The sequence below is a fragment of the Trachemys scripta genome, chromosome 9 (assembly GCF_013100865.1).
Source record: "Trachemys scripta elegans isolate TJP31775 chromosome 9, CAS_Tse_1.0, whole genome shotgun sequence".
Taxonomy (NCBI): domain Eukaryota; kingdom Metazoa; phylum Chordata; order Testudines; family Emydidae; genus Trachemys; species Trachemys scripta.
Genome location: NC_048306.1, coordinates 96,503,138 through 96,524,296, shown reverse-complemented (window position 1 = coordinate 96,524,296; position 21,159 = coordinate 96,503,138). Strand labels below are relative to the sequence as shown.

General features: G+C 57.7%; 1 protein-coding gene and 3 non-coding genes across 10 annotated transcripts in view; all 4 read left to right on the top strand.

The window, feature by feature from the left end:
- EIF4G1 (eukaryotic translation initiation factor 4 gamma 1) overlaps window positions 1-20,102 on the top strand; it is a 38,371-nt gene extending 18,269 nt beyond the window's left edge. For 3 of the 7 annotated variants that reach the window (XM_034781210.1, XM_034781213.1, XM_034781216.1), the window contains 24 exons: window positions 3,516-4,361; window positions 4,575-4,663; window positions 5,031-5,226; window positions 6,096-6,250; window positions 7,783-7,902; window positions 8,187-8,360; window positions 8,447-8,644; window positions 9,004-9,150; window positions 9,252-9,488; window positions 9,918-10,022; window positions 10,670-10,826; window positions 12,612-12,712; window positions 13,475-13,577; window positions 13,706-13,808; window positions 14,507-14,766; window positions 14,910-15,025; window positions 15,523-15,695; window positions 15,957-16,082; window positions 16,203-16,284; window positions 17,491-17,589; window positions 17,819-17,953; window positions 18,356-18,437; window positions 18,719-18,859; window positions 19,095-20,102. In XM_034781210.1, coding sequence (XP_034637101.1) covers window positions 3,516-4,361; window positions 4,575-4,663; window positions 5,031-5,226; window positions 6,096-6,250; window positions 7,783-7,902; window positions 8,187-8,360; window positions 8,447-8,644; window positions 9,004-9,150; window positions 9,252-9,488; window positions 9,918-10,022; window positions 10,670-10,826; window positions 12,612-12,712; window positions 13,475-13,577; window positions 13,706-13,808; window positions 14,507-14,766; window positions 14,910-15,025; window positions 15,523-15,695; window positions 15,957-16,082; window positions 16,203-16,284; window positions 17,491-17,589; window positions 17,819-17,953; window positions 18,356-18,437; window positions 18,719-18,859; window positions 19,095-19,276 — 4,127 coding nt within the window. In that variant the 3' untranslated portion in view covers window positions 19,277-20,102. The remainder of the gene's footprint in view (window positions 1-3,515; window positions 4,362-4,574; window positions 4,664-5,030; window positions 5,227-6,095; window positions 6,251-7,782; window positions 7,903-8,186; window positions 8,361-8,446; window positions 8,645-9,003; window positions 9,151-9,251; window positions 9,489-9,917; window positions 10,023-10,669; window positions 10,827-12,611; window positions 12,713-13,474; window positions 13,578-13,705; window positions 13,809-14,506; window positions 14,767-14,909; window positions 15,026-15,522; window positions 15,696-15,956; window positions 16,083-16,202; window positions 16,285-17,490; window positions 17,590-17,818; window positions 17,954-18,355; window positions 18,438-18,718; window positions 18,860-19,094) is intronic. The other 4 variants (XM_034781217.1, XM_034781215.1, XM_034781214.1 and 1 more) reach the window with 3 other exon arrangements.
- Window positions 4,733-4,809, top strand: LOC117883475. The gene has a single exon (XR_004647292.1). It is a non-coding gene; the product is annotated as a small nucleolar RNA SNORD66 (small nucleolar RNA).
- On the top strand, window positions 5,275-5,351 carry LOC117883474. Its single transcript, XR_004647291.1, has one exon. It is a non-coding gene; the product is annotated as a small nucleolar RNA SNORD66 (small nucleolar RNA).
- On the top strand, window positions 7,947-8,024 carry LOC117883476. Its single transcript, XR_004647293.1, has one exon. It is a non-coding gene; the product is annotated as a small nucleolar RNA SNORD66 (small nucleolar RNA).
- Window positions 20,103-21,159: the final 1,057 nt, after the last annotated feature.

Here is a 21,159-nt window from a genome sequence, read left to right as displayed (position 1 = left end):
ATAGACATTTACAAGTGGGTCCTGAGCCCAGAAGGGTTGAGAACCACTGGTCTAAGTGACTGTTGTGTTGTTTCACTAGAGGTCAGACTTGTGGGGTGTCATTGCCGATGTGCTCAAAGAAATCTAATAGATTAGCAAGGCACAGCTTTTCCCTGCAGAGGCTGGTTTCGACCAATTTGTCCAGTGCCGAAGTTCGGCGTAACAGCCGGGGTCTCCTCTGGAGCCCGGTTTAAAAATCAGCACTATATTAGCTACCTTCATCATCTGGTACAGAGGTGATTTCAGTGATAGGTTACATGTTACAGACAGTAGTTCCGCAATTTCATTTGAGTTCCTTCAGATCTCTTGGGTGAATCCCATCTGGTCCTGGTGACTCATTGATAAACTAAACAGTAGTCTGGTCTTAAACCTCTCCTACTGGCACATCAATTTGGGACGGTGCTTTAGATTTGTTACCCACATCAGAGCTATCCTTTTGGGGCATCTTCCGCCAGATCCTCTGTGGCGAAGACTGATGCAAAGAATTCAGTTAGCTTCTCTTGTCTTCCTTGAGTGCTGCTTTAACACATCTGGTGTCTGACTCTTTGTCAGGCTTTCTGCTTCTCACGCAGTTGTTTTTTGCATCTTTAGCAAGTTGCTTCTCAAATTCTTTCCTGGCCAGACTTCTTCTACTTTTACATTTTACTTGCCAGAGTTTGTGCTGCTTTTATTTTTTATATGGAGATATACCTATCTCGAAAGGCTATTGAGTCCAGCCCCCTGCCTTCACTAGCAGGACCAAGTACTGATTTTTGCCCCAGATCCCAAAGTGGCCCCCTCAAGGATTGAACTCACAACCGTGGGTTTAGCAGGCCAACGCTTGAACCACTGAGCTATCCCTCCCTCCCTGTTTTTCTCACTGGGATTTGATTGGTTGATTTTTTAATTTGGGGTATACATTTAGTCTGAGCCTCTATTAAGGTGTTTTGAAAGTTGTCTCCATGCTGCTTGCAGGCATTTTACCTTTGTTCTCTTTTTAATTTCCCTCTAACTACCATCCTCATTCCTGTGTAGTTCCCTTTTTTAAAGTTAAATGTTACTATGGTGGATACAGTAGTGGGGTGAAAAGATCAGACGGATAAGACACGTACAGGATCCTGCGACGATGCAGCGACGATGCAGACAATCAGCCCAAATCTGCAGGGGAAAAGTTGTGCCTTGCTAATCTATTAGAATTCTTTGAGCATGTCAGCAAGAGTGCATCCCGGCAATGACACCCCACAAGTCTGACCTCCAGTGAAATAACGCAACAGTCACTTGTAAATGTTTATGGCTTATCACAACCCAGTAAATAGTCTGGGGGTGGAGGCCCTGGGGCAGAGTCCTAACTAGGCATTTTAATGCCCAGGGTGAGCAAGCATATTTGCGCCCTCTACCAGAGGCATTTGGCCAAGTAGCTGGGAAGTATCAGACACCTAGATGAACATTGCTTCACTCTGGGAACTATCGGACGTATAGATGAACGTGATTTGTTGGGGGAGAGTCAACACGGCTTTTATAAAGGGAAGTCATGCCTCACCAATCTATCAGAAATCTTTGAGGGAGTTACCTACCAAAGGTGGATCGGGGGATCCAGTTGACAGTGTCTGGATTTTCAGAAACCCTTTAACAAGGTCATGCACCAAGCTCTCTTAAGGAAACTAAAACAACAAGGAGTCTGGTGGCACCTTAAAGACTAACAGATATATTTGGGTATAAGCTTTCGTGAGTAAAAACCTCACTTCTTCGGATGGTTTTTACTCACGAAAGCTTATGCCCAAATAAATCTGTTAGTCTTTAAGGTGCCACCAGACTCCTTGTTGTTTTTGTAGATACAGACTAACACGGCTACCCCCTGATACTTAAGGAAACTAAGTAGCTCTGGGATAAGGGGGATGGTCCTCTCATGGATCAGTAACTGGTTGAAAGATAGGAGACAAAGGGTAGAAATAAATGGTCAGTTTTCACAGTGGAGAGAGGTGAACAGAAGGGTCCCCCAAGGATTTGCACTGGGTCCAGTGCTGTTCAACATTTTCATTAACGATCTGGAAGAAGGAGCAGACAGTGAAGTGGCAAAGTTTGCAGATGATACAAAATCATTCGTGTCCAAAGCTGCCCGCAAGGAATTAAAAGCTCTCACAAAACTGGGTGACGGGGCAACAAAATGACAGATGAAATTCAATGTTAAGTGCAAAGTAATGCACATTGGAAAAAATAATCCCAGCTATATGTATACCTACTGTAGTAACATTTAACTTTAAAACGGGGAACTACGCTGTTCTTTCCTTGTTACCACTCAAAGAGATCTTGGCGTCTCCGTAGATAGTTGTTTGGGCACTGTGCAGTAGTTTTCAGCCGTGGTCAGAAAGGTGAACAGTTAAGAACTATTAGGAAAGGGATAGAAAATAAGACAGAAAATATAATGCCTCTGTATAAATCCATGGTGTGTTCACACCTTGAATACTGTGTCCAGAGGATATAGTGGAGGGGGAAAAAACAATAATTAGAGGTATGGACCAGTTCCATACGAGGAGAGGCTAAAAGGATTAGGCAGCATAGAAAAAAGATGACCGAGGAGGGATAAGACAGAGGTCTCTAAAATCATGAATGGGGCGGAGAAAGTGAATAGGGAAGTGTTATTTACCATTTCGCACCCTACAAAAACGAGGGGCACCCGATGCAATTGATAGGCAGTGAGTTTATACAAACAAGAGGAAGTATTCCTTCACACTATGCGCAATTAACCTGTGGAACTCATTGCCACTGGGTGTTATGGCCAAAAGTGTAACTGGGTTCCAAACAAAACTGGAGGACAGGTCTATCAATGGCTATTAGCCAAGATGGTCAGAGATGCAGCTCCATGCTCTAGGTGACCCTAATCCTCTGATTATCAGAAGCAGGAGAGGAAGATGAGTGGATCACTTCATAATTGCTCTGTTCTGTACACTCCCCTTGAAGCCGTGGTGTGGGCGACTGTCGGAGACGGGGCATAATGGCCCATGGTCTGACCTCTTGTGATCTGATGTGGCACTGAAGCCTTGTATGTGATTCCCAGCTTCACTCCAGTGCCTCTTTAGAGCCCAGTCTCCCGCGTGCTGTGCTCCAGCACAGTCGCTGACTGCGGGGGTATTTGTTAGCAGTTCAGCCCCTTGATGCCTGATCTCCCCTGTCTGCTGCAACCCCCTTGCTCCTGTGGGGCAGGACCCTCCTTCGTCTCCATAGACATTGGCTCTCTGTTCCTCCTCCTCCTCCTCCTCCTCGCTGTTTCCTCCTGTCTCTTCCTGCTCCTCTCACTGGCGCCTCTGTTCTTCCGCCTTTGTCCAGTGCTTTAACCAACCCTGCTTCCTTGGCTTCCCCCCTGTGACCCTGAGCCCCTCCCTCGTCTGTGGCAGCCAGCTGACCCCCAATAGCCCACCTGTGCCCCCAGCTCGACGGATTGGCCCGGGGAGGCGAGCTTTCCCTGGGCACCGCTAACGCCCCGTCTCCCTTCTTTGCAGATGACCGCCCAAAGCCTGTCCCGGTTGTAAGTAAACCTGTCTCCCTAGAGCCAAGTAAATCAGCGTCCCCGTCTCCCCCGCCCCCGCTGATCGCCGAGGTAGAGCCTGTGCTGCTGGCCCCGGTGCCGCTGGAGAGCCCAGTGGACGTGGACACTAAAGCGGAGCTCGCTGAGGCTCCTGCAGACGCACACGAACCTCTTAAAGCCACCACTACAGTGCCAGGGGGCATGGAGCAGCCCGAGGAAGCCCCTGCCTTGGACACAGAGCCCCAGGAGGAGGCAGCTGCCACCCCTGCCCTGGAAGCCCCTGCCCAACCGGTGCTGGTAGAAACACAAGAGGAGGTGGCACCAGTGGAGGAGGTGGCACCCGTGGAGGTGGCACCCCTGGAGGAGGTGCCCCTGGAGGAGGAGCTGCCGGCTAAGCCTGCTGCTCCCCCCAGCCCCCCGCCCCCCCAGGAAGAGGCCTCCAGCGAGGCTGCTGTTGAATCCAATGGAGCCTTGGAGGAAACGCCAGAGCCGGTGGCCGAGCCCCCTGTGTGCCAGCCAGAGCCAGTCGTGGAGTCTCCTGTTGCCCAGCCAGAGGAGCTGGTGCTGCCCAACGGGCTGGAGGTACCTGGCAAGCAGGAGGCCGACGAGCCGGAGGAGCTGCCGGAGTCGGACGTCAGCCCCATCTCGGAACCCGAGGAGGTTAAGGCGGAGGAGCCGGCCATCCCAGCCTCCCCCCCTGCGGAGGAGGAGGAGGAGGAACAGGAGGAAGAAGAGGAGTGCGAGGAGCCCCTAGAAGCACCAGAGCAGAATTCCCCGTTGGAAGCGCCTCTTTCCCAGAGCTCCGAGGAGATCATGCAAGGTGTGGGGGCTGGGGGGGGACGGGCACCCCTGGGCTAAGGATGGGGGCTCCTGGAGCAGGAAGCTCCAGGGTCGCAGGGGAATCGCTCCCTGTACTGCAGGGGGAGGGGCTCAAAATGGGGTTTGTTTGCTTCTCATTGGAGGGGTGGCCGGGGCACGTATCTCTCTGCCCCTTGCGGGGCCAAGGTCTCACTTTCCCACCTCTCCCCTCCAGTCGCCGTGTCGGTGCCAAAGAAAAAGCGGAAAATGAAGGAGCTCAACAAGAAGGAAGCCGTGGGCGACCTGCTGGATGCCTTTAAAGAGGTGGGTGTGTGGTCTTCGGAGCCAGCATGGGCGCTGCGTTCCCACCCCCGCACCGCCCAGGGCTGCTGCCTCTCGTGATGAGCTCCTGTTAGTGCCATCGTGTCTGGGCCACTGATGCACCGTGATGGAACTGAGGATCTGAGCTGCAGCAGGGAGTCCGAGTTCCGGGGCTCCCCCCAGCAGGGCCAGGGTTTGAGGGCATGGGGTAGTTGTGTGCCTAGCGCTCCCTCTAACTGGGAGCTCTCTGCACTGGGGGCTGCTATGGGACGGGGTATCCTGGGGGCCCTGAGTACGTTTCCAGGGTCTTGGGAGGGTCTGGCTGGGTTCCTCGCTCACTTCTTGTCTTGCTGGCTCCTTCCATTGGAAGTCTCAGATCAGCGATGGTGCCTCTGAGGTGGAGAACAAGCCCCCAGTCCCTGAGCCCAAGGAGGCCGCCCCAGCCTGCCCCCAGGAGGAGACGGAGGAGACCTGGGAAGAGAAGGAGGACAAGCTGGATCCGGAGAAGCTCAAGGCTGCAGATCAGAAGTACCAGTACAAGGAAGGTGAGCCTTCCTTCAGCCAAAGTAGGTGTCCTGCTCATTGCTTCCTTCTTGCGCTCGGACGGGCCCGGCCTACTGTGATGACATCCGCTACGAGCCATCGTGTCTGGGCCACTGACGCTCTGTGATGGAACTGAGGATCTGAGCAGGCGGGGGTTGCACTGGTGGGGTGCCGGGAGCGCGCGCCGGTCATCCTGCTGACTTTCACTGCTCTTGGCTTTCACATCCACGTGGTCACTGTCCTGGCTCGCCGGCTTCTGCAGAGACTCCACCCCAGCAGGGTCCACTAGCACCTAGCGCAGACTGGAATTGTGGGGGGAGGGGGACAGATCCATTCACAACCTGCTAGTCCAGTGGGCGCTGGAGGACAGTGGGTCTTCGGGCAGGGCAGGAGCTTCAAGCTTAGGCTGCAGGTTGGGTCCTGCAGACGCCGGAACCCAAGGGGTGATGCCAGCCCTGCACGTCGGGGAGCTGGAAGAGCTGCTGGTCCCAGCATGCCCTGTGGCCTGCAGGCTTTGCCCGCTGCCTGCCCCTCTGCGGTATGTGAGGCTGCCCTGTTGTGGAGCCTCCTGATAGCCGTCGTGGCACAAGGATCTGCATCTGCCATGTTGGGTTGATGTGGGCTTGACTTCCCACATCCCCGTACATCAGGGTGGTGGGCAGAGACTGGCAGTGTCACCACTGAGCCAGGCGTGACCTTCCTCCCATTGCAGGGGACCCCTGGGGCCGGGCTGGGGCCAGTACCGCTCAGTGCCTGCCGTGTGGGGCTGCTCCTCTCTCCCTGCCTTGCCTGCTGCTTCTCTGCCCCCTCTTCCTGCCTTGCGACGTCCCCCGGGTGTGGGCTGTGGCTGGGAGCGATGTGGTTTTTCAGGGTGGTCTTTCCTCTGCCACAGAACAATGGAAGCCCCTGAACCCAGAGGAGAAGAAGAGATATGACCGGGAATTCCTGCTCGGGTTCCAGTTCATCTTCGCCAGCATGCAGAAACCCGAGGGGCTGCCCCAGATCAGTGATGTGGTGCTGGACAAGGTCAGTGCCACCACCAGACTGGTGAGGACCCTGGATCTACCGCCGCGAGCTTACCACCCGATGGGGGAAATGCCACTAACCGCTCTTAGTTCCATGCTCGGTCTCTCTGTGGACTCTGCTATGGTCAGAACATGAGACCCAAGTAGCTCGGGTGGTGGGATGGGCACTGGGAATGGGCATTGCCATGGCCTGGATCAGATCCCAGTGGAAATAGGTGATACCCACTGAGCCAACATTGGCCAGTAGCTGTTCTGAAGTCATCCGGTGCACTCGGGCACGTGGTGCTGGGCAGCTGAGAAAAGTGCCCAGTCTGGAATGGGCAGAGCCTCACTTGCTGCTTCTGACCCTGCCTGGGGCACTGTACAAACCACAGCAGCTCCTTGGTTGAGACATGCCAGAGGTGTCTTCCCTTGGAGTTGTCCCATCCGTGTCATCTCGCCTTGCTGCGGGAGAAGAGAATGTTGCTAAATGCAAAGTAATGGAAAACAACCCCAACTGTACGTACAAAATGATGGGGTTTAAATTAGCTGTTACCACTCAAGAGAGAGCTCTTGGAGTCACTGTGGATGGTTCTCTGAAAACATCCAATCAGTTTGCAGCGGCAGGCAAAAAAGTGAACAGAATGTTGGGCATCAATAAGAAAGGGATAGATAATAAGACAGAAAATATCCTATTGCCTCTATATAAATCCATGGTACGCCCACATCTTGAATACTGTGTGCCGGTGTGGTCGCCCCATCTCTAAAAAGATATATTGGAATTGGAAAAGGTACAGAGAGAGACAACAAAAATGATTAGGGGTATGGAACAGCTTCCATGTGAGGAGAGATTAACAAGTCTGGGACGGCTCGGGAAAGAAATGACTAAGGGGGATATGATAGAGGTCTATAAAATCATGACTGGTGTGGAGGAAGTGTTATTTACTCCTCATAACACAAGAACTAGGGGTCACCAAATGAAGTAAATAGGCAGAAAGTTTAAAACAAAGATAAGGAAGTATTTCTTCACACAACGTACAGTCAACCTGTGGAACTCTTTGCCAGGGGATGTTGTGAAGGACAAGACACTAACAGGGTTCAAGAAGAGCTAGATAAGTTCATGGAGGAGAGATCCATCAATGGCTATTAGCCAGGATGGACAGGGACAGTGTCCCTACCCTCTGTTTGTCAGAAGCTGGGAATGGGCGACGGGTGGATCACTTGATGATTCCCTGTTCTGTTCATTCCCTCTCGGGCACCTGGCATTGGCCACTGTCGAAAGACAGGAGACTGGGCTAGATGGACCTTTGGTCTGATCCAGCCTGGCCGTTCTTATGAGACTGTGATCCAGCCATTTTCCTTGCTGCGCTCCCACTGGGCCCTGGTAGAGCTATATGGCCTGAGCCTTCTGGGTGCCCTGCTCCCCTCCTGGCATTGCCCCCTCGGCTGCAGTGACCCTTCTCCACTGGGCAGCCTGAGGATGTAGCTTGCCAATGGGGCCTGGTTCTGCCTTCAGCCCAGCAGACTGGGAATTCTCAGTGGGTTTCTCCCCCTCCCCCCCTTTCTGACTTGCAGGTGAATAAAACGCCTATGCGACCGCTGGACCCCATCCGCCTAAGCGGGATGAACTGCGGCCCTGACTTCACCCCTTCCTTTGCCAACCTGGGCCGTCCGTCCATGGGCAACCGGGGACCGGTAAGTGCTTCAAAGGTCACCAGCCTCCGCCTCCTTCCTGCTCGCCTGCATGACTATCTCCTGGTTGTGCCATCGTGTCTGGGCCACTGATGCTGTGTGATGGAACCGAGGATCTGAACGGGCCCAGGAGCCTTTGCTGGTGCCATCGGCCCATCTGGCTTGTTCTTACAGTGGGGGCTGGATACAGACCCATTGCATGGGGTGCAAGGCCCCGAGTCTGCCTGCCAGTGGCATGTGGGGAGATGAGAAGGGAAGTGCTGATGTCTCCTCTTCCTCCTCCTCAGCCCGCAGGGTTGGGTCCGCGCCGCTCGCAGCAGAGCCAGAGGAAAGAACCCCGGAAAATTATCGCCACGGTGTCCCTGAACGAGGACATCAAGCTCAACAAGGCTGAGAAGGCCTGGAAGCCCAGCAGCAAGCGGGCTGCCGAGGAGGAGGATCCTGACAACATCAAGACGCAGGTGGGTATGGAGGAGCTGTGGGAAGCCAGGGGGCTTGGGGCAGACGGGGCCGGCGCTCACTCACCGTGTCTGGGGTGTCCCTGCAGGACCTGTTCCGGCGCGTGCGCAGCATCCTGAACAAGCTGACGCCGCAGATGTTCCAGCAGCTGATGAAACAGGTCACGGAGCTGTCCATTGACACCGAGGAGCGGCTCAAGGGCGTCATTGACCTCATCTTCGAGAAGGCCATCTCCGAGCCAAACTTCTCCGTTGCCTATGCCAACATGTGCCGTTGCCTTATGGGGGTGAGTGCCCTGAGGGCTCAGCTCCTCCGAGCTCTGTGTGCCCTGGCACCTTCCCGCCACAGAAATCAGAGCCTCTTAGAGCCTTTGTGGAGCTGGGACCCCCATCTTACAGGTGGGGAAACTGAGGCACCGTGGGGGTCAACAGAGGGATTTCTATGAGGTGGCAGAGTGGGGATGGATGGAAGCCACGAGTCCAGGCTCCCAACGCTAATGGCTCAGACACTGCACCTTGCGTGGGGTGCAGCTGTCGCCTTGTTGGGCTGGAGCAGGACTGGCTGCGGGGGGTGAGGGTATAGGGCTGGTTGACCAGCCTGGTGGGTATTACCCCCCCTCATCTCTGGTCCCGTCCCTCCCTGCAGCTGAAAGTCCCCACGACTGACAAGCCGGCGGTGACCGTGAACTTCCGCAAGCTGCTGCTGAACCGCTGCCAGAAGGAGTTTGAGAAGGACAAGGACGACGACGAGATCTTTGAGAAGAAGCAGAAGGAGATGGACGACGCTGCTGCCGTGAGTGGGGCTGTTCCCAGGGGGCAGGGGGGCGAGGTGTGATCGGGAGCAGCGGGGTGCGGCTCTCCTGGCTAAACCCCGCTCTCCTCCCCTCCCCACAGCCGGAGGAGAAGGCTCGCCTGAAGGAGGAGCTGGACGATGCGCGGGACAAGGCCAGGAGGCGCTCTCTGGGGAACATCAAGTTCATCGGGGAGCTCTTCAAGCTGAAGATGCTGACGGAGGCCATCATGCACGACTGCGTGGTCAAGCTGCTCAAGAACCATGACGAGGAGTCGCTCGAGTGCCTGTGCCGCCTGCTCACCACCATTGGCAAGGACCTGGACTTCGAGAAAGCCAAGGTAACCCGCCGCCCTCTCCCCCCAGCTTCCCTGCCCCGGGCCTGTCGGTCAGGGTGCCCAGGAGAGCCAGGGAGCACCGGAAAGCAGGGCGTGTGGCAGCAGCTGTCCCTACAGCCTGCTTCACCTTGCTCAGTGGCCTAGGACTGTAGGGTACCAGGCGTTGCCCTTCAGAGCCATGCCTGGCCCTGGCGCCCCATTGCAGGGCGGGTTGTTGATGCTGCCTATGGGGGGCTCTGGAGGGGGACAGGGAGCGTGTGTGGGGCTGAGCTATTGGGGCTGGGGAGTCGGTGCCCCGCCCAGGCGACCGGTGCCCCGGGATGCTGCGCTCGCAGCCCTAGCGCAGGGAGCCGTGGGGCCCTGGCACGCTGCCATGCCAGGCGTGGGGAGGGCATGGTGGTGACTGGGGTAACGCTGTCTCCCCTCGTGCAGCCCAGAATGGATCAGTATTTCAACCAGATGGATAAGATCATTAAGGAGAAGAAAACGTCGTCTCGAATTCGCTTCATGCTGCAGGATGTGATTGACCTCAGGCGGGTAAGGTGCCAGCCTTGCCCCTGGATAGGCGGGCATGACCCTCCCGGGTAAGGGACGTGCACACACAGGTAGATGAGTGCCAGCCCCACCCCCATGTCCTCAGGATAGACGGGGGCATGACCCTGCTGGGTTGGGTGAAGTACACATCCCTCCTCCAGCCTTGGGATAGATGGGTGTCAAGCCCACACCCCTCCCCTCCCCCTGGATCCATGGGGCCAGCCTTGCCTCTTGGATAGACAGGCATTGTGTAGCCCCCACCCCTCCAGAGATGTGCGGGTGGCATGCCACCTGGTACTGGCCTGGGAAAACAGCAGGAGGCTGTCTGGGCCAGGGAGTGGAGCTGGAGAGGGTCCACGAAGGCTGCCCCCCTGCCGGGGGAGGGGGGGGGGCAGGAAATCAATGCCTGGCTGCGATGGCAACAGGCTCTGGATTCGAAGGCAGGTAGCTGAGGCAGCGTGTGGGTGGAACCGTGTCTGTGCGGAGTGAGCCCCTGGCGGGGTGCCGGATGCTGGAGAATCCTATGCCAACGTGGCCCATCTGGCCATTCCAGTCCTGCACAGATGGGAAGGCAGTGCGTAGACTGCCCGGTGGATCCTTTCCCCCTCCCGCAGCTGCTGTAACCCCCGCTCTCCCTGTGCCCTTTGCAGAATAACTGGGTGCCGCGGCGAGGGGACCAGGGCCCTAAAACCATCGACCAGATCCACAAGGAGGCGGAGATGGAGGAGCATCGGGAGCACATCAAAGTGCAGCAGCTCATGTCAAAGCAGGACAAGAGGAGAGGACCTCCTGGTTCCTCATCTGGAGGTGAGAGGCCTGTGAGCTTCTTGGAGCACCTTGCTGAGTCCCCATGGCCCTGGCCAGGGGGGCAGGCAAACCATGTCGAGTGCTGGGATTGAGGGGCTCATAGAATATCAGGGTTGGAAGGGACCTCAGGAGGTCATCTAGTCCAACTCCCTGCTCAAAGCAGGACCAATTCCCAACTAAATCATCCCAGCCAGGGCTTTGTCAAGATGGGCCTTAAAAACCTCTAAGGAAGGAGATTCCACCACCTCCCTAGGTAACCCATTCCAGTGCTTCACCACCCTCCTAGTGAAAGTGTTTCCTAATATCCAACCTAGACCTCCCCCACTGCAACTTGAGACCATTGCTCCTTGTTTTGTCATCTGCCACCACTGAGAACAGCCTAGCTCCATCCTCTTTGGAACCCTCCCTCAGGTAGTTGAAGGCAGCTATCAAATCCCCCCTCATTCTTCTCTTCTGGAGACTAAACAATCCCAGTTCCCTCAGCCTCTCTCATAAGTCATGTGCTCCAGACCCCTAATCATTTTTGTTGCCCTCTGCTGGACTCTTTCCAATTTTTCCACATCCTCCTTGTAGTGTGGGGCCCAAAACTGGACACAGTACTCCAGATGAGGCCTCACCAATGTCGAATAAAGGGGAACAATCACGTTCCTCGATCTGTTGGCAATGCCCCTACTTATACAGCCCAAAATGCCGTTTGCCTTCTTGGCAACAAGAGCACACTGTTGACTCGTATCCAGCTTCTCGTCCACTGTGACCCCTAGGTCCTTTTCTGCAGAACTGCTTCCTAGCCATTCGGTCCCTAGTCTGTAGCAGTGCATGGGATTCTTCCGTCCTAAGTGCAGGACTCTGCACTTGTCCTTGTTGAACCTCATCAGGGTTTTTTTTTGTTTTTTTTGTTTTTTTTTTTGGCCCAATCCTCTAATTTATCTAGGTCCCTCTGTATCCTATCCCTATCCTCTAGTGTATCTACCACTCCTCCCAGTTTAGTGTCATCTGCAAACTTGCTGAGAGTGCAGTCCACACCATCCTCCAGATCATTAATAAAGATATTAAATAAAACCAGCCCCAGGACCGACCCCTGGGGCACTCTGCTTGAAACTAGCTGCCAACTAGACATGGAGCCATTGATCACTACCCATTGAGCCCGATGATCTAGCCAGCTTTCTGTCCACCTTACAGTCCATTCATCCAGCCCATACTTCTTTAACTTGGCGGCAAGAATACTGTGGGAGACCGTATCAAAAGCTTTGCTAAAGTCAAGGAATAACACATCCACTGCTTTCCCCTCATCCACAGAGCCAGTTATCTCATCATAGAAGGCAATTAGGTTAGTCAGGCACGACTTCCCCTTGGTGAATCCATGCTGACTGTTCCTGATCACTTTTCTCTCCTCTAAGTGTTTCATAATTGATTCCTTGAGGACCTGCTCCATGATTTTTCCAGGGACTGAGGTGAGGCTGACTGGCCTGTAGTTCCCCGGATCCTCCTCCTTCCCTTTTTGACCCTGCTGCTCCCAGGGTCTCAGGCCTGTGACATTTACAGACCAGTTTGAATGGTTCACCCTTTCCACACGCCCACCTGGGGCTCTTGGGGATGGCTGATAGCCCTCGCCCCAACAGACCCAGAGCACCCGCGGGGGCAAGGTCCCATGTTCCTGTGGGCCTGGGGCTGCCTGCTCCTCAGGCCCTGGCTCTGCCCTGTGAGCGTGATGTGGGGGGTCTGTATCTCTCAGTGGTGCTGGGGGTGGCTGGTGACCTTGGCCTGGTCTGTCCCTGTGCCGTACAGGTGGGCGAGGGAGCCAGGTTGCAGATGATGGCTGGAACACTGTCCCCATCAGCAAGGGCAACAGGCCTATTGACACCAGCCGGATAACCAAGATCACAAAGGTGAGTGGGGTAGGGATGGGGGCGAGCGTTGGTGGTGTCTGGGGGAAGGGAGCTCTCTTCAGCCACAGAACTGGGCTCCAGTCTCAATTTTCCTTTACATGGTCCTAGTCCTTATGCTTATAAAGCTTTGAAAACGTGCTGGCGTGTAACCAATGTCGATGTCTGCAGACAGCCTGAATCGATAGCTGTGAGGCGGATGACCGGCTCTATTCAGCCCAATTGGGTGTTAACTCTGAAACCCAAAGAGGGCACACTGAATGCCACCATTAACTGTTTTGCTGGGGATCATCTCAACAGAAAAGTCCAGCTCCTACTTACCCTTCGGTCCACGCCGCTTCCCCAGGAGCGCTGAGCACACAGTGCCAGTGATAACGAATACTGAGCAGCTGCCGCATTGGCTGGGCTGTTCCACCTCCTAGCAACCTCACGAAGTGCAGCTGCTGTGGAATGACTAGAGCAGTGCCAGATCAGAGGCTTTGCTGCAGGATCTAGGGCCAGCTTTGATTCGGGGCGCGCGGCCGCCTGCCCGTAGGCTGCGTGGGCTCTTGGGCGAGCAGCATGGTCCCAAATCGCCTGGGAGCCCAGCTCTGGGTGGATGCTGCGTGTCTGGCAAGGCCTTTCCCTGCTGGGCTCTGAGCCCTGTGTGCTGGCATGTTCCCTCTCCACCGTCTGCCAGCTCCTTTCGGCGGGGGGGTGGGGTGGGGCGTAGTGCTAGACAAGAAACAACTCGAGCCAGCTCCGTGTCGGTTTCTCTCTCTGCAGCCTGGATCGATCGACTCCAATAATCAGCTGTTTGCACCTGGTGGGCGTCTGAGCTGGGGGAAGGGCAGCAGCGGGGGATCTGGTGCCAAGCCTGCTGACTCAGGTACGTGAACAGTGCTCGCCGGCTCTGTGGCGGGGGGAGCCTGGTGCCTGGGTGGTCTGTCTCAGAAATGGGGGGGGTGGGGTGCTGTGCCCACACCCAGTTCTGACTCATCTGTTCTCTGTTCCCAGCTTCTGATGCCACCCGGCCAGCCACTAGCACCTTGAATCGCTTCTCAGCCCTGCAGCAGTCGGCCCCTGCGGAGAGCCTGGATTCCCGGCGCGTGGTACAGAGGTGAGTCCCGGGAGCCCGTTTGGCTGTTGGCCGTGCGGTCGCCAGGGCCTGGTGAGTGTGTTTTGGGTGATCTCCTGCTATTCCCAGGCACGGGGCTGGGCACGGACCGGGGACAGAGCCCCTAACATACAGCGAGGGCCTGGCAGTCCCAGGCGTGTGGGGGGACGCTGCTGGAGCAGAGCTTTGGAGAGGCCAAGAGCCAGTGGGGCGCTGCTGGCTAACATGTCCCCTGACCCTGCTGCACCTCTGGGAGACAGGAGCTCCTCTCTACCACCTGCAGCTGCTACTCGTTCAGCCATGGGGTGGGGCAGGTGGGAGAGGCCCATGGGGTGGGGGGGATGCTGCTCAGTGTCAGGCCCATGGGAGATACCAAGCCTCAGATAAGCAGTGCCACAAAAATCAGACGACAAAACCGGGGCGCTACCAGCTGAGACCCCATAGGAGCTAGAGATGCAGGAGCTACTGAGGAGGAGGCTCTCACATCTGCAGAGAAGGGGATGGGGGGACACACACAACAGGGAGCCAGGCAAGGCTTTAAAACCCCAGGAGAGGGCCGGGCGCCGGAGCCTTCTCACCCTGGGTTCAGGAGGGTGGGGTAGCAGCATGTGCAGTCAGGAGAGCAGAGAGTCGTTGGGGAAGGGGGGGGGCGCTAGAGTACTGGGGGTGCTTCACCTACTTTGCCCCCCACCTCTCCCCAGGAGCAGCTCCAGCCGGGATCGGTCGGAGAAGGCCGGAGAGCGAGGGGAGCGGTTTGAGCGTGAGCGCTTGGAGAGGGGTGACCGCTTGGAGCGCCCCGACAGGGGGGAGCGGGCAGACAGGAACCGGCCCCCCATCACCAAGCGGAGCTACAGCAAGGAGACGGAGGACAGGAGCCGGGAGCGCGAGAGGCAGGGAGCCCAGGAGGCCGTCCGGAAGGTTTCCAGCATGACGGAGGAGCGGGACAGGAGCAGGGAGCCAGGTGAGGAGCGGGACTGGCACGGTGCTGAGAGCGGGAGGCGGCGCCCAATGCCCAAGTCCTGTCAAGGGCCTGGCTGTCTGCCCTCGGCTGGGGCATCCACCCCACAGCCCAGCCATGCTGATGGGATCTCTCCCTCTGCACAGTTAAGCGAGAGCCAGCGCCCCCTGCGGCCCCCGCCAAGCCAGCGCTGTCAGAGGAGGAGCTGGAGAAGAAATCCAAGGCCATCATTGAAGAGTACCTGCATATCAACGACATGAAGGTGAGAACTGGGACAGGGGAGGCAGGGCCGGCCCCTGGCCTGTCCCTCGGGAGGAGCATTGCAAGCGGCCCCTGGCCTGTGCTCGGGGCCCTGTGTTCCTGGGACGCCTGCAGCCCTGGAACTGGCAGCAGAATTACAAGTGATAATGATCTTTCCTTTTAACAGTAAAGGTGGATGGGGTCAAGGCTGGCTAGGCGAGGCAGGGGGTAGGGCTGGGAGCTGTCCGCCCTTTGCTGGGGACCAGGAACAAGCATAGGGCCGTTCTGAGCCATTCCAGTCTACCCCTGAGCAGATGCTGCAGTGTGTGCAAGAGGGTGGGACCAGGGCGGTGCTGAGCCCTCTCTCCCCCTGCAGGAGGCGCTGCAGTGGGGGGTGGAGGTGGAAAGGTGGGACCAGGGCGGTGCTGACCCCTCTCTCTCCCTGCAGGAGGCGCTGCAGTGGGGGTGGGGGTGGAAAGGTGGGACCAGGGCGGTGCTGACCCCTCTCTCCCCCTGCAGGAGGCGCTGCAGTGTGTGCAGGAGCTGGCCTGCCCCTCCCAGCTCTATGTCTTTGTGCGGAATGGCATTGAGTCCACGCTGGAGAGGAGCATGATCGCCCGCGAGCACATGGGGCTGCTGCTGTACCAGCTGGTGAAAGCAGGAAACCTCACCAAGGAGCAGTACTACAAAGGGTAAGGGGGGGCCCCACGCCTAGGGAAGGGTCTGTAGCCAGGAGGCTTTTGTCCCTCCTAGGGCGGCTGAATCAGGGTTGGGGGCCTGGCTGGTCCCATGGGCAGAGGTGGGACTTGCTCCCCTGCTCCAACCTGCGCTCTGCCCCTCTGGCTCGCTCCGCAGACACCCCTGGGCTGGCAGGGAGACACGGCACCCATGCTGCCAGCCCTGAGCTGCTCCTCCCTGCTGATCCGCCCGGCCCTCTTCTGCTTCCCTCGCAGGGTGCACGACATCCTGGAGATCGCTGAGGACATGGAGATCGACATCCCGCACATCTGGCTCTACCTGGCCGAGCTGATCACCCCCATCCTGCGGGAGGGGGGCATCCCAATGGAGGAGCTCTTCAGGTGAGCAGCTCCCTGCGCCGCTGGCCTTCCAGGCCCTGTTCCTGGGCTGGGAGGGGAGTGTAACCAGGCGCGTGGCTGGCTGCGTAACGAGGAGCTGACCCGTGTCTTTGTGCCCTGCAGAGAGATTGCCAAGCCCCTGGTGCCCATTGGCAAGGCCAGCACCCTCTTGCTGGAGATCCTGGGGTTGCTGTGCAAGGGGATGGTAAGTGCCGCCCCCGTGCCCGTCTGCTCGCTTGACCCTGCTAGTGGGGACCGAGAGCCACGTCCGTGGCAGAGGGAGCTGGTGTCTGCATGTAACACCTGAGCCCAGGCCCCCAGCCCCCACCTCTCCTGTCTGGCTCCGGGGCACTGCCCCTCCCCCCCCTGCAGTCCTCATCCCTCCTGTCTGGCTCTGGGGTGCGGCCCTGATTTCCCCAGTCCCTCCTGTCTGGCTCTGCCCTGGCCCTGCTCCCTGTGACCTCGCTGCCGTAGGGATGTTTGGAGTTGGAGGAAGCTGCAGAAAGGGATCTGGGGGTCATAGTGGATCACAAGCTAAATATGAGTCAACAGCATAACGCTGTTGCAAAAAAAGCAAGCGTCATTCTGGGATGTATTAGCAGGAGTGTTGTGAGCAAGACACGAGAAGTCATTCTTCTGTTCTACTCCGCGCTGATTAGGCCTCAACTGGAGTATTGTGTCCAGTTCTGGGCGCCACATTTCAGGAAAGATGTGGACAAATTGGAGAAAGTCCAGAGAAGAGCAACAAAAATGATTAAAGGTCTAGAAAACATGACCTGTGAGGGAAGACTGAAAAAAGTGGATTTGTTTAGTCTGGAGAAGAGAAGACTGAGAGGGGACATAAATTTTCAAGTACATAAAAGGTTGTTACAAGGAGGAGGGAGAAGAATTGGCCTTAACTTCTGAGGATAGGACAAGAAGCAATGGGCTTAAACTGCAGCAAGGGAGGTTTAGGTTGGACATTAGGAAAAACTTCCTAACTGTCAGGGTGGTTAAACACTGGAATAAATTGCCTAGGGAGGTTGTGGAATCTCCATCATTGTTGATTTTTCAGAGCAGGTTGGACAAACACCTGTCAGGGATGGTCTAGAGAATACTTAATCTTGCCTGAGTGCAGGGCACTGGACTAGACGACCTCTCGAGGTCCCTTCCAGTTCTGTGATTCTATGACCGAGTGCAGGCTCCAAGCTTTGCCCTGCGGCTCTGACTCCGCGATGCAGCCCCGATCTGGGCCACGTGGAGACACTTCCTGCTGCGGAGTGTCTCTCCCCCCCTCCCCCCCCCCCACCCCCAGGCAGTCCCCTCCTCCAGCTGGGTACAGCTCGCTCTGTCCTCCCAAGCCTCGGAAAGGGGTAGTTTGAGCCTGCCTGGGAAGCCTGACGACAGGAGAGCTCTCTGTCCCCCTTTGCAGAGCCACAAGAAGGCAGGGACGCTGTGGAGAGAGGGCGGCCTGAGCTGGAAGGAGTTCCTGCCCGAGGACCAGGATGTGAACAAGTTTGTCACGGAGCAGGTGAGCGGGGCTGGACCCTCTCCAGGACTGGGGGGGGGGGGGAGGAGGGAGCTGCCCCTTGGCTGGCTTTGGAGTTCTGGGTGCTGGAGGACCCAGCAGGGAGCAACCTGACGCTGAGCAGTCCGGCGCCCAGCACTGCCGGCGGGATCCCCCAGCCCCGTCTCTTGGGGCACGTCTCCCTCCTGTCGCAGCGCCGTGGCTTCCCCTCACTGGCTTCTCCCGTCCCCAGAAAGTGGAGTACACCATGGGGGACAGCTCAGACACACCCAGCCGCAAGGAGCTGACTGCCGAGGAGCTGTGCAAGCAGATGGAGAAGCTGCTGAAAGAGAACTCTAACAACCAAAGAATATACGATTGGATCGAGGTGAGTACGCTGCCCCTAGGGCCTCCCCAGCAGGGGGCACTGGGGTGCTGGCCATGGGGGGAGACCCCAGGTACTCCAAGGGGGAGTGGGGCGGGGTGCTGGCCGTGGGGGGAGCCCCCAGGTACTCCAGGGGGGAGTGGGGCGGGGGCGCTGGCCGTGGGGGCAGTCCCCAGGTATTCCAGGGGGCAAGAGCGCTGGCTGGGGGTGCACCTGGTTACTCCAGTCTCTCCCAGCAGGGGGCACTGGGAGGGAGCTGGGTAGGGGCGCTGGCTGTTTCTCAAGATCACTGCTGCTGATCCGCAGCTTCCCTGGGGAGGCCAGGCCTGGGTGGGGGTAGGGGCGGGTCTCCCTCCTCCAGCGCCGTGCCTGGCTGCCCGCTCTGAAGTGTTCTCGCCCCACCAGGCCAACCTGAGCGAGCATCAGGTCTCGTCCAACGTCTTCGTCAGGGCCCTGATGACGTCCGTGTGCCATTCGGCCATTGTCTGTAAGTAGGGAGGAGAGACTGCCCTGCCTCTGGGGGCCTCAGTTGGGGCCCAGACCTGCCCACGAGGGTGGCCTGAACTAGCCAGAGCCCTGGCAGCTGGGATGGGAGGGGGAAGCTGGCTGGTGCCAAGTGCAGTGGGGACCCCGTTCCTCCACCCTTCCTGGTGCTGGGCCGCAGGATCTGCTGGGAGTGGGGCAGGCGCTCTGGCCCTTGGGGCAGGGTGGGAGGAGCGGGTCTGGGGCCACCCCCCGCCTCTCTCACTCGCTCCCCTCCCCCCGCAGTCGAGAACCCTTACCGGGTGGACACAACGGTGATCAAGAGCCGGGCCAAGCTGCTGCAGAAGTACGTGAGCGAGGAGCAGAAGGAGCTGCAGGCGCTCTACGCCTTACAGGCCCTCGTGGTGAAGCTGGATCAGCCGCCGAGTGAGTGTCTCCAGCTGGCTGGGGCCCCGCTACTGGCTCCGAGAGGGCTGGGGGATGGCGGCCTGGGGAGACCAGGGAGATGGGAGGGCAGCAGTCACTCGATTCCCAGCCCATGCCCGTTGGTCGACGTGCTCTGGGGTCATGGCTTCTGTGCAGGCCGCTCGGGGTGGGATGGGGGTGCCCAGCAGGGGCTATGCCCGCGTCCCCCTGACCCCCTCTCTCGCCCTCCCCACAGACCTGCTCCGAATGTTCTTCGATGCCTTGTACGACGAGGACGTCATCAAGGAGGAAGCCTTCTACAAGTGGGAGTCGAGCAAGGACCCGGCCGAGCAGCAGGGCAAGGGGGTGGCTCTCAAGTCAGTGACGGCCTTCTTCACCTGGCTGCGGGAAGCTGAGGACGAATCGGACAACAACTGAGGAGCGGGGCCAGGGCCCCACCGGCCCGCCCCGAGGCCTGGACTCTCTTGCGCAGAGGCCGCGGGGAGCCGCCCTGCCTCCTGGACTCCCTCCTTTCCTTTTGTTTTGTTTTCGAGGCCTGTATTGGTTTGTGTCTGATGATAATAAATTGATGCTGAAGGAGGCAGGCATGCTGTGGGGCTCTGCTCCGCCCCAGTGCAGGAACCCGGATGGATTGCAGTGAGCGGGGCCAAACTCTGCAGGGTGCAAAGCACCAGAAACTCATGTCTGTTGGGGGCCGTCTCCTCCCCCCATTTATTGCTGAAATATAGAGAGATTATATATATATAAACTTATTAAATTTGGTTTGGGGACAGGACTTTGCTCTCCCGCTCCCCCATCCCCGGATCACAGCCTGCACCACAAACCTGCCGGATGGTTTTTTATTTTCAAAAAAATCATTTCAGCCCCCTCCCCCAAATCTCCCACCTCTGAGATCAGCTTGGGAGCTGCTGGGCCCGTTCCGGGGGGAGGGGGGTTCCAGCCCCCTCTGCGCCGGGCGAGCCTCCCATGGGGCCAGCTCGGCAGCTCCTGTCTCCCCCCCCAACACGTTTAAGGCCACAATTGTGCGAGCTAGCAAGCGGTGGCTTCATCTGCATCCCCTGTATTTATAGAGCGCCGGATGTTAACGAGCCGCACGCGTAATTATTAAAACAAGGATTCAATTACCGGTCACGTGAATTTGTAAATATTTTTTTTTTTTTTTTGCTTTTCTTTATGGAGTATTTAATTGAAGATTTAAAGGCATCTTTTCACCTTAAACTGGAAATAAAAGAACATTGCTAAATACCGCCGCGTGTGCCGCTGTCGGATCCGGGCCTGCGTCTGCGAGGGCTCGCCTGCCGCCCCCGCAGCGCTGTGCTGAGAGCGGCTCCAGGCCAGCTAGCAAATGGGCACTCGGCAGCTACAGCCTGGCTGGAGCCGGTGCTGGCGGGATGCCCTGGATGGGATGAAGGCTCCTATGCGGCACTGTAGCCATCGCTCTTCCAGCGTAAGGATCGCCCACACGGGAGTCCGAAGAGAAGCACTCGCGGGTCTGGTCTGGAGGGAGATCCGGGAACCTCAACACAGCCCAGGAGTCCAGCGAAGACCAAGAGCTGTGGGGCAGGTGCCACCCGGGGGCAGCCTGGGTCCCTGATGGACTGTGCCCATTCTTCCTGTGGGCAAGGGGAGGAGGCAGGAAGGAAGGGGAGTGAATCCATCGCCTGCACCAGCCCTGGGAAGGGGGCTAGACTCTGAGCTCCTGCCCCCAGGCTGCAGGGGCCCCTATGTGGGAGGGCTGGGCAGAGGCAACGCAGGGGTGGTGGTGGATGGATTGATGCTAGATTATTCATAGTGTACGGCCTGAAGGGATCGTTAGCGCATCTAGTCTGACCTGGTGTAACACAGGCCATTAAATGTCACCCTATAAGCTTTGTATTGAGCCCAGTGAGTTGGCTGGCGAACCCCCACCGCCCCAGACCGCCCGGGGAGACAGCGAGAGACGGAGAATTGCCCGCCGTGCCTGGTTCCGGCTGTCAGCCTTATTCCTCAGCCGAATGGGGCTGGCTTCCGGCCGCTCGGCTGGTTCTGCCTCTGCTGCTGGCTTCGCTGCCCTGGGGGTGAGACTGGGCCATTGGGCCCCGGGGGCGGGAGGGCACTGCGGCGTGGAGTGGGGAGGCCGCTGTGGCGTATTGCATTGGGGGTGGGGGGAGAGGCCCTTCCCCTGGCTTTTGTGGCAGCCCCAGGGAGCCATGCAGAGTTACCCTAAGGGCAGGGATGGTGGGATTGTTCTGCCTGGGCAACTTCTTCCATGAATTGCCCTGGGTTGGGGAGTGAGACAGGGCCTTGCCCCGGGGGGATCA